This window comes from Vulpes vulpes, chromosome 11 (genome assembly GCF_048418805.1).
Source record: "Vulpes vulpes isolate BD-2025 chromosome 11, VulVul3, whole genome shotgun sequence".
Taxonomy (NCBI): domain Eukaryota; kingdom Metazoa; phylum Chordata; class Mammalia; order Carnivora; family Canidae; genus Vulpes; species Vulpes vulpes.
This window is the reverse complement of record NC_132790.1, coordinates 39,380,317-39,395,686: the sequence shown is the minus strand read 5'-3', so window position 1 is coordinate 39,395,686 and position 15,370 is coordinate 39,380,317. Positions and strand designations below refer to the sequence as shown.

The 15,370-nt window shown below is 35.9% G+C and overlaps 1 protein-coding gene across 6 annotated transcripts in view; it reads left to right on the top strand.

Moving 5' to 3' along the window:
* NOX4 (NADPH oxidase 4) overlaps window positions 1-15,370 on the top strand; it is a 161,761-nt gene that overhangs the window by 12,567 nt on the left and 133,824 nt on the right. For 3 of the 6 annotated variants that reach the window (XM_026015242.2, XM_072726155.1, XM_026015243.2), the window contains exons 3-4: window positions 13,418-13,528; window positions 15,159-15,243. In XM_026015242.2, the coding sequence (XP_025871027.1) occupies window positions 13,418-13,528; window positions 15,159-15,243 (196 nt within the window). The remainder of the gene's footprint in view (window positions 1-13,417; window positions 13,529-15,158; window positions 15,244-15,370) is intronic. The other 3 variants (XM_072726156.1, XM_072726157.1, XM_072726154.1) reach the window with 2 other exon arrangements.

Genomic DNA, 15,370 nt, shown 5'->3' with positions numbered 1-15,370 from the left:
CAAGTTGTAGTAGACAGTGCTAGCTAGAGTCCTTTCTTTCAGGTGACATTTCTGAAGTTAGGAATTTTTTGATGTTGAAATCTATTTGTAAACGGCTGCTAATGACAACATTTCCAACAACTACGAGAGATTAACTCCTAATGTCATACAGTGTATACATACTGAATTATTTAAATAGCTATCTTGTAAGTGGCAGTAATGTTTTCTTAATTATAATTTCAAAACTATTGAAGCTCATAATTAATTGCTTTTTAACTGGTAATGGTTTTCAAATTTTATCTCCAATTTTTTGGGCCTTTTTAAAGCTTTCTGTCAAACCAACCACAGATTGAGGTACACACGAAGAGAACGACTTTTAAAGGACATTAGCAGTGAATGCTCTCCGTAAAAACAAAAGATTTAAAAAGCTATGTTTGAATGTCAGGTATAGAGTGTTTAAACATGTTGCCTTCATTCATAACACACTGTCTTCGTGGGTCTTTTGCTTTCTTCATCATTCATTAACTTATTCATTGTTTAATCACTCTTCATTCTCCTAATTCTCCAGTTCCTTTTTCCTCCTGACAGTAGCAACCTTTTTAACATGCTGACGTGTATCCTCCTATTGATAGTTTATGTGCATTTTTCTTTGAATTCACCAAAATAGATTATGCATAGACTCATTCTGTTTCTTGCTTTTTTCCATCTGGTATTATGTTTTCAAAGTCTATCCTGTGACTGTGTAGTTCTTCGGGGTTTTACAGTATTCCCTAGTTTGCATCTGCCAGATTTTACTTATCTATCCATTGTCCCGGAAATGGACCCTTAAACTTTCATCTAATTTGCTACTACTTTGGATAACATCATGATGAACATAAAGCATTCTTGTAGAGTGTTAATATTATACAGTAGTTTCCTGGTTTTATGATTTAGAGACTCTGCCCAATCACTGGGGGACAACTAATCAGTTCATATTGTAACCAAATTACATATTTTGGTAGGATGTTTCTAAATAGTTATAATGGTTTTTAGTGAAATTAAGATGAAATTAGAGATGATATCAGGCATGGAACAATTCTAAAAATTCAGTTGTATTAACTGGTTTTCGGTGAGACTTCTCAAGGTTATTGGATAACTAAAGGGAAGAATGCAGCAAGTATTCTAAGTATTATTTGAATTCAGTATTTCCATGGCTTTTTTCTTATGTATTGTACATAGTATTAACCATTTAAACAAAGAACAGTCATATAAACGGTTACAGTAAAAACAATAATAACACATCTAACATCAGACTTAGAAATATAGGAATTGGGGGCACCTGGGTGGTGCAGCCGGTTAAGTGTCGATTCTTGGTTTCTGTTCAGGTCATGATAGCAGAGTCATGAGATCAAGCCCTGTGTTGGGTTCCCTGCTCTGTGCAATGTCTGCTAAAGTTTCTCTCTCCATCTCCCTTTGTCCTCCTCCACCACGCGTGCATGCTCCCTCTTTCCCTCTCTCTAAAATAAATAAATAAACCTTAAAAAAAAGAAATATAGGAAATGGAATAAATATAAGAGAGAACATTAAAAGGGTCAGTGAGTAGAGTGGAGTGGATTATAGAAAAGATAAAGAAGCGTCACAGCAAGGAATCACCTAACTTTATGAGCCACAAAGTATAATAGTTGTATGGACCCAGAGACCAAGCAAGGTGAGGAAGGCTGTGGGATGGAGTGTGACCGGAGGGTTATTTTTGTTTCGTTTTATTTTTTATTTTTGTACATGGTAGCGTATGAGGACTTTCTTTATCAATATTTTAATATATATAGAAATACTTTATTTTCTCCCAGGAACTGTTTGGTAAATATCTTAAAAGCACATATGTTAACAAAACTGGAAGAAATGTGTTATGGTATCTGTCACAAGGGACCCATGGTTTGGACGATATTTAAGGTTTGGGCAGCACGTAAGGTGTAGTAGTGTCAAATAATCGGTAACTGTCTTTCATGCCCTCCCGTTACCCCGGTAGTTGTTCTGTACATTACCTGGAACCCCTTCTTCCCTTGGCAGCTATAATGTCACTCATTATAATTTGCCCTCTTTCCTGTTCCTGTCCTGTTCTGTCCTCCCCGTCCTGTTCTATTCTGTGCTGTCCTTTCCTGTCCTGTCCTAGTCTTTCCCATCCTGCCCTGTCATGTCCCACCCTGTCCTGTTCTGTCCTTCCCATCCTGGTCTATTCTGTGCCATCCTGTACTGGTCCCCGTGCTGTCCCACCCTGTCTCGTCCTGTCCTGTCCTATATTCTGTGTTGTCCTGTCCTTTCCTATCCTGTCCTAGTCTCTCCCATTCTGTATTGTCCTGTCCCACCCTGTCCTGTTCTGTCCTATTTTGTCCTTTACTGTCTTGTCCTGTCCTATTGATCCTGAACTTTAAGTAAATATCTTCTTACTTAATCAAAGGCTGTAAAAAAAAAAAAAAAAGAGGCCAGTAGCTTAATGTCCTTCTTCTGGCATCCATCTCCTTAAGCGATGAAAAATTTGCAAGATAATTTTTTGTCATGCATTTTTTAGTGTGAAATAAATATAGCATACAATTAAGGGGAAAAATGGAAAATGTACAAAAGTTGAAATAAAAGGAAAATTGCCCTTCACATTATCACCATTTAAAGGGAATATTTCTCCTCAAATTGTACTTTTAAGATTTTTTTCCACTCCATTTTCTTTAGAAAACAGTCTTTCTTGTGACTTTCAAATTCATTACATCTTTTTCATATTTATTATAGAAAATGAGAGGAGATGCAAAAAAAAAATCATTTGTATCTTGGGACCCACTGGACATAACCGCTGTTAACATTTTGGTGTATTTCTTAAATACAGGTTTTTTTCTTTTTTTTAAAAAAAAGATCATTCAGAATAGATATTCTCTATTTAACACACAGCATTAAATATCATATTAGGTTTATTTCTATTATCACAAATTGTTAACCATACATTATTAAACATTTAACACACCTATCTCAAACACTTCTAAAATTTTGGATATCCATTTGGCTTCTGTTAACCCAGAAAATGCGGTGAAAAAATGATTGTGTAGAATATTCCCTCTATTTTTATAATTATGTCTTTTGGATATGTTATTAGAATTTCAAAGTATATTAACTCAGTTTTGTTTATTGTGAATTTGTGTTGTGATCTATCAATTTAATTAAGTTCTTGGTACTTAATTGTTAAGATACATTACATTTTAAAAGAAATACATGCTTCTATACATTGAATACTGTGTTACAATGAAAAAATTAGAAACTTCCCTTTAATCCTATGTAATCTGTGTTATATACAGATACACACTTTGCACCTGTATATTATTAATTCGTTTCCATTATACAAATTTAACTTACTTTCAATGGCTAAGTAAATCCCATAATGTGTAGATAATTTGTTTTACATTTCTCTACTGTTACCATTTTAGTTCTATTCTTTGCTTTTATATCACATGCCATACTGCAGTGAGTATCCTTATAGAAATTTATATGTACACTTAGACAAGTATTTCTTTATGCTACTTTATTTTTTTAAGAAATTCCAAAGTGAGATATTTGGGGCAATCAAATGTTATTTTTTTTGGAGAAAAGATTATTTTTGATTTATATTTCCTCTCTTATACCATTTATCCTCTTACATTTGATGTAATGTATTATTCTACCAGGAGATGAACTAGTGTGGGCCACTATGTGTTGACCAATTAAACTCTGAAGAATTTCCTAGAAGAGTCTAATGTTTAAATATGTATACATCAGGAAGTTTAGGTAAATAGTCTGTACCAAGTAATCCATTTATTCAGTCCATTTTACTAAATACCTACTCTCTCAGCCATTTTGGTCATTTTGATACACCCAGAGTTCGTTTTCTTAGAATTAATATCTTCTTGGAAACAGGTTTTTTTTTTTTTTTTTTTTTTTCTGCAAAGAAATACTAGAAGAAATTCAGCTGGATTCAGGGTTGAAAATCATGTTTAAAAGACATGCTGAATTAGCTAAGATTGCTAATATTTTGAGGACAAAGATAGAACTTAAAGACAGTTTTATAGATTCAGTTAAGAAGAGTTATTAACAAATAGGACTGAATTCAGGAGGAGTAAAATAGATATATTTAAGAAGGTTATGCTAGACAGTCATGAGAGAAAAATCTTAATATTGAATATTCTGTATTATATGAATTTTAATATATGTTATTATGGATAGTCTGATTAAGATTCTAACCAAGTAAGGGGGTACCATTGCTATAACTATTGTTTTCTTTCAAAAATTATTCCATGTGTTCAGGCCACTAGTAGATCTGTTTTGGCTTTTAAGTTTTAGGGAGGAATGTTGAGAAATTAAAAATGGTTTAAAGATGAGGAAGAATGATGCAAGGTTTTGGAATGATTGTTCCTGATGAAGAGTAGCTGAGACATGACTAAATAAATATTCAGTAATTGTGATCAGATGTGCTGGACCTGTGACGGAAGAGAAACAGGGCCTGTCTCAGCTTTCTAGCCAACCGTGCTCTGCAGAATACATGTCCTTGGTGCCTTTCCCTGTGCATGGCTAGTTTCTGTAGGAGGAGGAACTGTAACAATGACTTAAAAGCAAACGCACTGCAATTCTTGAGACCCCCATTCTTGTGCTATAGCAAGGAGTAGATGAAAAGAGCACGAATATGTGCAGGAATGTTAGAGGGGAATTCAAAAAACCCATTTTGTCAGCTAGGAGGTCAAGCCATTTTCATTTGATGTTTTTACCTTTTAGAACAGTTCCCTGAGAGAAAATGGAGCAAGATTTTACTATTGTTAAGTTCTCCAATTCTAGATTTTGGAGACAATGACCTTGGTAGAGGTCACAGATATTAACTGTGATAAAAATGCCATACCTTTTAATCTGGTGACCTGGTCAGTGGATAGCATTGCCTGTAGAAACTCACAAATGTGTTCAATGAAATTCTGGATCCCACTTATGTTGAACTTTGACTTTTGCAGACTGACTCATAGTCTAGAAGTGAATCCCTTCTCTCTGTGCTCTTCTGGTACAGGAAAGACAAGGTAGCAAAATCTGGACAGAAATAACCATGTTACAATCTTGCTTTATTTTTCTCTCTAAGAGCTACATTTCTTTCTTTCCGACTCATAGGAAAGACTACATTCCTACTGAAAATGGAAGAAAGTTTACTTCTTAGAAAGGGTAAAATGATGGATGATGACGTATAAAAGGAAAGATTTGAGTTAAGCAAAAGGCAATCTGAATATGAAATCTGGATGGATTCTATTCTCTCAGTGGTCCCTTTAATTATATGGAAACAAAATTCCCTCTCCCCTTCTTTCTTTCGAATTGATAGCTTATTTAGAGACAGTGTTAAAAAAAATAAAAAGAGGTTTATAGATTGGAAGAGAGGTCAACCTGAGTCAAAACTTACATCATAGTTAAAAGTCTCCAGGGCAGTTAGTTGACAGAAACCAGCTAGGATCATTTGGCAAGAGTTACATACCAGTTCATAATGGAATGAAGAGACATTCATGAGCTTTTGGACGTACCCCAAGACCACTGAATTGGTAGCTTATTTTGGATTTTTTTTAAAGAAATAATTACTCCAGTTATTATTAACTGCTTTCTGATAGCTCATGGCATGTTATTCATTATTGTTTTCATATGACACCTTATCAAAATAGTTAGGTATTCAACTTTTTGAAGCAACTTTTCATTGAAATGTCAATTTTTTTTAAATCATTAAGTGCAATCTTGCCTGTATGAAATGACTATCATATTCTAAGTTCGTATCCCTATATAAAATATTAATGGTACACACTGAAATTTAAGTTAGGACCATGAGTTTGGTTTATAGGTATAGGAAAAATAAATTGTTCTGATTTTCTGCCATGGACCCTTTTGGTTATTATGAAGACAATTGAAAGTGCTTGCCATTGCTTTAGAAAATTCTATAGACTACTCTATGGGGTTGTCTCTTTTTGCATGTGTTTGTCTCATGTCTACTTTTCTTTTGCTTTCAGTGCTAAAAGCATATTTTTCACAAGGAACCTTTTTTTTCAAAAATAATTTCCATTATTAATGAGATACACTTTTGAGGTCCCCAACAATAAGAGGCAGTTTGGGCATTGCCACTTAATAGTGCTGCCACCTACTAGCTTTTGGGGGGAAACAAGGAGATGAAAAGGTAAAATATTACAATAAAATGTGTAAAGTACTATAAAGGTAATACAGAGGATGGAAGAGGTGGCATGCCATCACGAATAGAAGGAATGGCACCACTGTGAGCTATGGATAGGGAATGGGGATATGTAGTAAAGATGTGGAAGAGCTAATCTGGGTAATGGATCAGAACCTGCATTAAATATAAAAGGATGGCTAATTGGCCCTATGGCATCATCAATTTGGCTTATTTACAGACTTTCAATATAAGTTGGTACAAAAAGAGGGTTGGACTAGATGCCCTTATACTATCTCATCAAAGAGGTACAGCAGCCCTGAAGATTTTCTTCAGATTGAGTGTTGTGCAATTCCATAGAGTAAATCCTAGTTTCAAGAACTGTGGCAGTTGGGGAAGTGGAAGCAGAGTTGCTATTCTTGGGCAGTATGGTGTGATGGAAAGAACAGGTCTGTGTTCTAACCCTAGAGATAAGCTGGATTTCCTGGGTGATCACTTTTGGTCTTGATTCTTTTTTTTCTTAATTGCCAAAATAAGGACATTGAAGGATCATCTCATAGGCTCATTCATTCATCCACCGTATATTTATTGAACACCCACTAATTGCTTAGAACTTTCCTTGAAATCTTTAGATACAGTCAAGTGAAATAAGGCTCAGCTCCCGTAGCTGCAACTAGAATTATTTATTCTTCAGAGCTGGGGATGGATTGACAAGCTAGGAAAAAGTTAGTTGCAGGGAGGCATGCCTTACGAACATTTACGTTCTTAAACCAGAGCAGGTTGTGGATGGCCAGAGACCAAGATTGTAATAGCTTCTGCTGACTTCTTACTAGATTCTGGGCACAGCACTAAGTACTGTATTTAATACTTGCAATAATCTGTTAAAATTGATATATTGTTTTTATTTTATAGATTAGGAAAATGAGACACGGTAAGAAAATACATAAGGCCACACAGCTCATAAAGGTGCTTTAAACTCAGGTTTGTTTGACTTTGAAGTGCATCCAAGTCTGAATGTACCTCTTGGGGCCCTTCTCCAGATCTAAGGAATCAAAATTTCAGGAAGTATAACAGAGATGTGTTTATTTTTAAATAGTCTTTCAAGTGATTTAATTGTGCAGTCAGAATAGGCACATTTTCTGTAAAGAGTTACACAAAATGGCAGGGAAACCTACTGGTGGGATAAAGGATAAACAATTGAAAGAGTAGGGACGTATTATGATTTGGAAAGTGCACTAGGCAAGATGTCTGGATTCATATCTCTGTTCTGGGGAGTGATGGATGTGTTTTAGGAAATGTCAGATAGGGCAGCCCGAGTGGCCCAGTGGTTTAGCACTGCCTTCAGCCCTGATCCTGGAGATCCGGGATCGAGTCCCACATCAGGCTCCCTGCATGGAGCCTGCTTCTCCCTCTGCCTGTCTCTGCCTCTCTCTCTCTCTCTCCCTGTGTCTCTCATGAATGAATAAATAAATAAAAATCTTAAAAAAAAAAAAAAAAAGGAAATGTCAGCCTGGAGGCGGGCCTGGGTTCTAGTCCGTGGTGTTACCCTTACAAAGCAGCAGTGTGAGTAGTAGCAAAAAAAAAAAAAAAAAAAAAAAAAAAGGTTGGACTGGATTTGGACTGGATGATGTGTAAAACCCCCAGGAAGAGCTACAATTCAGTGATTATAAAGCATGTAAGAGGGCGCCTGGGTGGCTTGGAGGTTGAGGGTCTGCCTTTGGCTCAGGTTGTGATCCCAGGGTCCTGGGATCAAGTCCCACATTGGGCACCCCACGGGGAGCCTGCTTCTTCCTCTGTCTGTGTCTCTGTCTCTCTTTCTGTCTCTCATGAATAAATAAATAAAATCTTTAAAAAAACATGTAAGAATTAGGTCTTGTGTAGACTTCTTTTGGTTTGATTAAAAAGAATCAATAAAACTGACCTTAATGAGTACAAATTTACATAATTTTAGACCAACACAAAATACCAAGTCAGAATATAAAATAATTTTCTATAAACTTCTATGGTAATTTGAATTTTTTTTCTGGAAGTAGTTGACTAATTGTCGATTCACTAGGAGGTAGCTACAAAAAAATGACCAGTTATTAAACCTTACTATTAGTACTTCTCTGGGTTTTTCAGATCCCTTTGAACAATAGCGTTGCATAAATATTTACATGTAGAATGTCATATTTCCTCAAAATCATTGAGAAAATTCCCATTTAAGAGCTAAATGTTCATTTGAAAGTTAATTTATGGGAAAAGGTAGTTTGCGAGTCAACTATTTCAATAGGATTTTGTTGCATTTTAATAGCATTGTCAAAAACTTTGGTGAAGATGTGGACAACACAAATGTAAACTTTTAAGCTAAAGCAAAATTGAGAAGGAAAAATGTCAGAATATATGATTTATACCCAACATGATAGAATAGGCCCAAACCAATTCATTCTTGCATTTATGTACCTGCTCTCTCTCACTTTCATTGTCTTTTTTCCACTGTAGGATGGGGGTCATTTCTTGGTAGCAGCTCATGTGAGAAAATCTCTATGTTGTAAACTTAAGATAAGCCATGATGTAGCATAGTTGTCCTGTGAAATAGCACAGTCTTAGAATTAGTAGAGATCATGGGCTTTGTGAGGGAGATCATGCTCTTTAGTAAGTACTGCCTGCTACTGTTCATCCATTTTGAAGATGCACTGAATTCTGGTGAATTGGGAAGAGTCACAGAGATGAGAGGGAGTCTTAAAATTACAAGAATTTCAGGGGTGGGGCACCTGGGTGGCTCAGTGGGTTGAGCATCTGCCTTCAGCTTAGGTCATGAGCCCTGGGATCCAACCCCACGCTGAGCTTCCTGCTCAGCAGGGAGTCTGCTTCTTTCTCTCTCTGCCCTTCCCCACTGCTCTCTCTCTCTGTCTCAAATAAAGAAATAAAATCTTAAAGAAAAAAGAATTTCAGAGGCAACTGATTGTGTGTAGCATGAAGAAAACATGATTGGACTAGGAAATCATTCCTCTTTTATCTTCAGTTTAGGAATATTATTATCTAGAACTGCCTGGTGGGTGGAAGTTACAAAGACACAGACTTTATGCAAGTATAAGAAAGCAAAGTAGAAGTTTTTGACAATAGAACAGGCTGTTAACTCTGGAAAAAAATCAACAGAAGATGGATCACCTTTGGTTAGGGCAGTCATAGAAGGGGTTAGACTGTGGGTGGATGGTGGGATGTGGGATAGACCATTTTAGTTCTCCAATCTTAGAGGTACATATTTTAGTAAATTATTTAGCTAAACAAATTTACTGATTAGTACAGTATTTCATCAAAACTGGATCCTTTATGTACGACTCAGTCCTAATTGCCATAAAATGCAATCCTTGTCTCAACATTTTTGTGATGATTAACTACACAAAGTAATGTAGTAGTTCAAGTTACTTTCTTCCAATTTGTTCTCCATACTTGATTCAGAGTAATCATTAGCAAATACTAACTCTTTATACTACCTTCTTGCTTAAAACACATTTGTTCTGTGCTGATTTTAGGATGAAGACATGCATTCTTAATGTGACCTACACAATCTAGCATATCTTCCCCTTTTCCCAGTTTTATTTTGTAATCACTCTTCGTTTCCAATCCCACCACACTGACCTACTATTAAATTCTTGTATATACACCGTACTCCCATTTGCTGCCATCATTCCTCATGCTGTTTTTTTTTCATGTGGTGGTGTGGTGTGGATGTCTTTTTCATTTTTTTGAATGACTTGTACTCTCACCCTGAAAATCTCAGTTCACTTTTCACTTAAGCTGGGAAGCCTTCCTGACCTTCTCATTTAGCTCTCATTTCCTGTTACACATGCTCATTCTCTGTATTTCTCACATTGATCATTGTTAGAATTTACATTTGATTATATAGCTATTTGATTAGTATCTGTTTCCCCTACTAGAATATAAATATCCTAAGGAATGGGCATTCTCTGTTTCTAGTTCAAAATTGAACTTCCACCATCTTGGGATATGTGCATATCACAATAAATAGGTATTGAATGAATAATGTACGTGGAGCACTTACTGTAGAAATGCAGAATAGAAAATTCAGAGAAGGGATGTGATACAGTGACCCCAAGGCAATAAATTAATTTTATATTGTGTTTGCATATTTTAGACTGATTTTATTTTTCTCAAAAGCTCTAAAAACTAGGATTCTTGTATCATAACATATATTAATTTTATAGATAAGACCATTTCTACTTCTTAATTTTACAGACAAGGACAGTTAACTAGCTCAAGATGAATAGTTATTAAATAGCAGATTTAAGATAGGAAACCAGGTGCTTGAGATTTTAGGAAAATAACCATGCCCTTGGTATACCCAGGTGTTACATTCTTTTATAACTTGCTTCAATTGGCATGTGTCTTATGATTTTCTTTAGGATTGCATTTGTTCAGTCTGCTCTAATAAAATACTATAGACCAGGTGTCTTAGAGAACATTTATTTCAGTTCTGGAGGTTGGGAGGTCTAAGAGCAATGCGCCAGCAGATTTGGTGTCTGATGAGAGCCCTTGAGAGCCCTTTTCCTGGTTTGCAGAGGGCCACCTTTTTGCTGTGTCCTGACATGGAGTCTATGGAGAGCTGTGGCCTCTTCCTCCTCTTACAAGAGCACTAATCCCACAATGGGAACCCTATCCTCCTAATCTTATCTGAACCTAATTACCTCCCCAAAGCTCCCAAATACTATGATATTAGACCCCTCCCTCCCCTCCCTCCTTGCCTTCCTCCCTTCCTTCCTTTTCTTTCTTTCTTCTTCTTTTTTTTTTTTTTACATTAGATTTCATTATATGAATTTTGGGGGAACAGATATCCAGTCCATAAAAAGGAGTAGACTATGTTTTATTTGTACATACTAATCTAAAATATACAGTTTTAAAATTACATGTGGAATTCTCAGTTAATTGCGTTTTAGAGACCTTGACAGGTAGGATTTGAAACGTGAACATAACACTGCCATCTAGTGACAAAAAACTTGAATGAAGTTAGAAAAGTAGAGTAGCGGTTAAGTTCTCTAGGAAAGGAAACAGGAGTCATTCACACAGAGTGGGCCTGGCCACATAACTTGGGGTGGTCATTTCTTTTTAGTGAACATTTGAGGTAGCCGATCCTTACAGTGGTCATATATTGATAGGTACTAAATAAAACAAATGCTCTTGGCTGTAGGATATCACCCACATGGTAAGTAGATGATATCCAGTGATTGTGCCCCTTGACTGGGACCTGTCTCCATCTTCCTCACTCTCTCCATTGCTTAGGAACCAGGGAGTTTTGTACTCTGATAACCCAATAAAAAGAAGTTTTCTTTTTTTTTTAAATTAATTTTTATTGGTGTTCAATTTACCAACATACAGAGAAACACCCAGTGCTCATCCCGTCAAGTGTCCGCCTCAGTGCCCGTCACCCATTCCCCTCCACCCCCCGCCCTCCTCCCCTTCCACCACCCCTAGTTCGTTTCCCAGAGTTAGGAGTCTTTATGTTCTGTCTCCCTTCCTGATATATCTCAACATTTCTTTTCCCTTCCTTTATATTCCCTTTCACTATTTAAAAAGAAGTTTTCATTTCAGTTTAAAGAACAAAGTATATTCAGGAACAAACATACAGAAGGAAATGAGTCCTTGGTAAAATTTCCGGATAGATTTTACAGCATTGTTAAGGAAGAAGTAGAATGCCAAGATAAACTCCATCTATCCTAAGGGGACACTTAAAGCCACTTTGAGTTAAATTACTATGTGATTTAATGTAAGCACAACAATAAAACACTCCCAGACACACAATAAATGGCTAGAAAATGAAGAATCTAAGAATTTTCTTTAAATCACTATACTACAAAGGAAACTTGGATCATTTATTTGTATCTCTGAAGTCCTATGCGTAAATGATAGATTTTAGCTGATAAATTTTAAATGAATTATTGTCCTGGTACATTAAAATTGCAGATAAAATTATCATCTAAAATCCCTCGAGCTAAAATTTTATCATGTGCAGATGCCAGATCAAAGAGATAACAATTATTCTATTTCTCTGGAGGCCTAAATAACAAAACCCCATCACTATGAAATGATAATAACTTTGTTGAGTGAGGTGAGATATTTAAGATTTTTTAAAGAAAGTCTAGAGGGAATTATTTCTATTTGTCTACTTACTGCTATATTCACTGCAATATATCCCTAAGGTGTTCTAACTCATGGGGTAGAAATGGCCTAACTGGAAATATTAATTACTTTTTATATAAGTCAATGGAAATTATTGCTTTCCTGGCATGACTTATTATCTAGTCTCCCCTTCACGAACAATATTTTATGTGCTGACAGCAAACATTTTGTAACAAAGTTGCTATTTTGCCAACCATTAAGTTGAAAATCACAGGAGCATGAATTTTAAGATAAGAAAAGCATCTGACTTACACATATTTATTAGTCAATATCTTTAAAATAAAGTACTTTTATGTTTATTTTAGGACAAGAATGTATATATATATATATATAACCCCATCTCTTGTTTTCACATGATACACTATATGAGGAATGTAGATAGTACTAGACAATAGCAGATGACAACTTAGCAGGAGTTTGATTTAAAATTAGTTGCCAGAAAGTATGACCTCAACACCGAAGGTACTGATTCTTTGAAAATAATTTTTTTTGCATAACGTGGTGATGATTGTCTTTGTATGGGGCACAGCTGATCTGGACCCCTCCTAATTTTGGGTCACAGAAGGACTCTAGAGGTGTAGTGCTTAAGGTAAAACCTGAAAGATGGTAGAAGCAGTAAGGTGAAGAGCTGAAAGGTGGGCAGACCAGTGGCTTGGAAGGGGGTTGTAGGATCAGAATGTTCTAGAGAGAACACAAATGAAAAAGCTTTGTTTGAAATTTTTGGTACCTTATGGTAAAAAAAGGTTCAACTGCACCAGGGTGGAGGTGCATAATATACCAAGGCTCTGGAGAGATCTTCATAGTACAGTGGGTGCAGAACAAGAAATTGACTTCACCCCAGAAAAATGTACTCAGGTGTTTATAACACTAGTAGAAATGAGGGGAGACTAAGTTTTATGGAGGTGCAGAGCAGAAAGAGACCAGTTTCTTTTCAGGGGTTTTTGGTGAGAGGAAAGTAGACGGTTGTTCAAGATTCTTGAAGGAGTTGGCATTTTGCCATGATCCTTAAAGGAGAAGCAGGGTGAGGTCTGTGGCAAGTTCATAGTCTGCTTTTGCCTTGACTGTGTTTTGACTCTTGCCTTATTTGTTCAGCTAGGATTGTGTCTAAGCAGAGCCTCCGCATCTGTTCTTAATCTCAACTGCAGCCTTATCCTTTTACCCATGTGCCGGACACTCCTGGCTTACCTTCGAGGATCCCAGAAGGTAAGAACAAAGAACCCAAGTCACAGATTCCAAGATAAAAATCAAGTCTAACAGTGGCAAGTTAGTACTACTTAGTTTTCATGGTCTGACCTTCTACCAGACTGATTTCTATCATCTGCTGTCATCTACCAGATGATAGTAAAGACCACGTCACCTGTCAAGATGATCAGTGAGCTATTCTGCAGTGCTAGATAAAGGATAATAGAAATGGTTATTAATAGTGACATCAGGCACTTTGCTAAACATTCTGTGGATGTAACTGAATCCTCACAGTGATTCCGCAGATCTTACAGATGAAGGCCCTGAGGCACAGAAGTTAAGTAACTTGACCAGCATCATGAGACTAGTGAAATGGCAGAGCTAAGATCAGTCCTAGTCCTGAGATTTTTCCACTATACTACTACGCCTCATTGAGATTCTGTGTTTTCATTTAGTTAAGTCCAGGTGAGCAAACTGGAAGCTAGAGACCCGTGGACTTTGAACAATATATAGGGTGGCTGCTGGTGTTGGTGGTGATTTACTTCTTTTCCAAACACATACATGTTTTAAGCTACGTAAGAGTCTTGGAGAAGATGTCTTGATTAAGATGTGATGTTGTGTGACATGTTGTAAAATGAAGGTTGTAAGAAAACACTAAAGCACTTTGGAAATTAAAACTCAACTGAAATTGTGTTTTGTCTTTGGTTATCCTGCTGTGCATGTGTGTACGTGTGTTTCTTTTCTTTGTTGAAATAGTAAGGTGCTGCTGGATCAATACTGATATTTTAAAAGAAGTTGTTAATATGAGGTCACTTTGATGTTCTGTGAGGTTCATATGAGCAGATTTGCTGCAGTGAAACTTCTCAACCTTTTCACATAATTATATTTAGAAGCTCTTTACTTTTAATGCAGTAATTTGTGGAAATAACTCTTTCTCTAGGTTGCCTACCATTGTAAAATGATAGGTTTTGATGCCTATGGCTAGATACTGGCTTGGTGTGAAGAAAGAGAAGATAAACGGCAGGAAATGAAAAGTGCCCACCTAAGTCTCTCAGTATTTAAATAAGTCTTAAAAAAAACGGTCCCCTGATGTGAAACATAGGTATTCAAAGATGCTTGACATTTTATTTTTTTTATAAGATCAAGAAGGCATTTAAAACCTTAGATGGAATTGCTTCATTTAAGAAATCTTCTTAGTTTTTTATTACAAAGGGAAATCATATATATTGTACAGCTCAGGATATATGTAAAATATGAAATATGTAACGTAATCAATGAAATTTTCTCCTAATATTACTGTGCTATAATAGCCATGGATTACAGTTTGGGGTAAGTGCCTTCAGATTTGCATAGAATGCCATTAATTTTAAACATTATAGGATTATATAGTATAGTTTATATGTTCTAACTCTTTTACATAGGCATATATCTGATGCGTCTTTCTATGTCAGTAATAAACCTTCTCAAATTCTCTGTAATGGTTTGGGTGTTCCACTGACTAGATATATATTATAATTCATCTCACCAACTATAATTTCTAGGCCTCTGCCATATTTTTAAAACTTTGATACCATAAACAGTGCTATAGTGAAAATCTTTGTACATATATCTTATTTGCTGCATCATTTTCACTGTACTGAATTTTATTTAGGTTCCAAGCAGGAGAACCAGAAGATTGTTGGATAAAAGCAGAACATTCCACATAACCTGTGGTGTCACTATCTGTATTTTTTCAGGTGAGAAAACCAAAAGATAATAAAATATTATGTTAGAAGAACACATTTTATGAATGGTATTTTTGTTTTTCTGTAAGTTATTTACTATCACCAACTTGTGATTTTCTCATTACATACCTAAATTTTC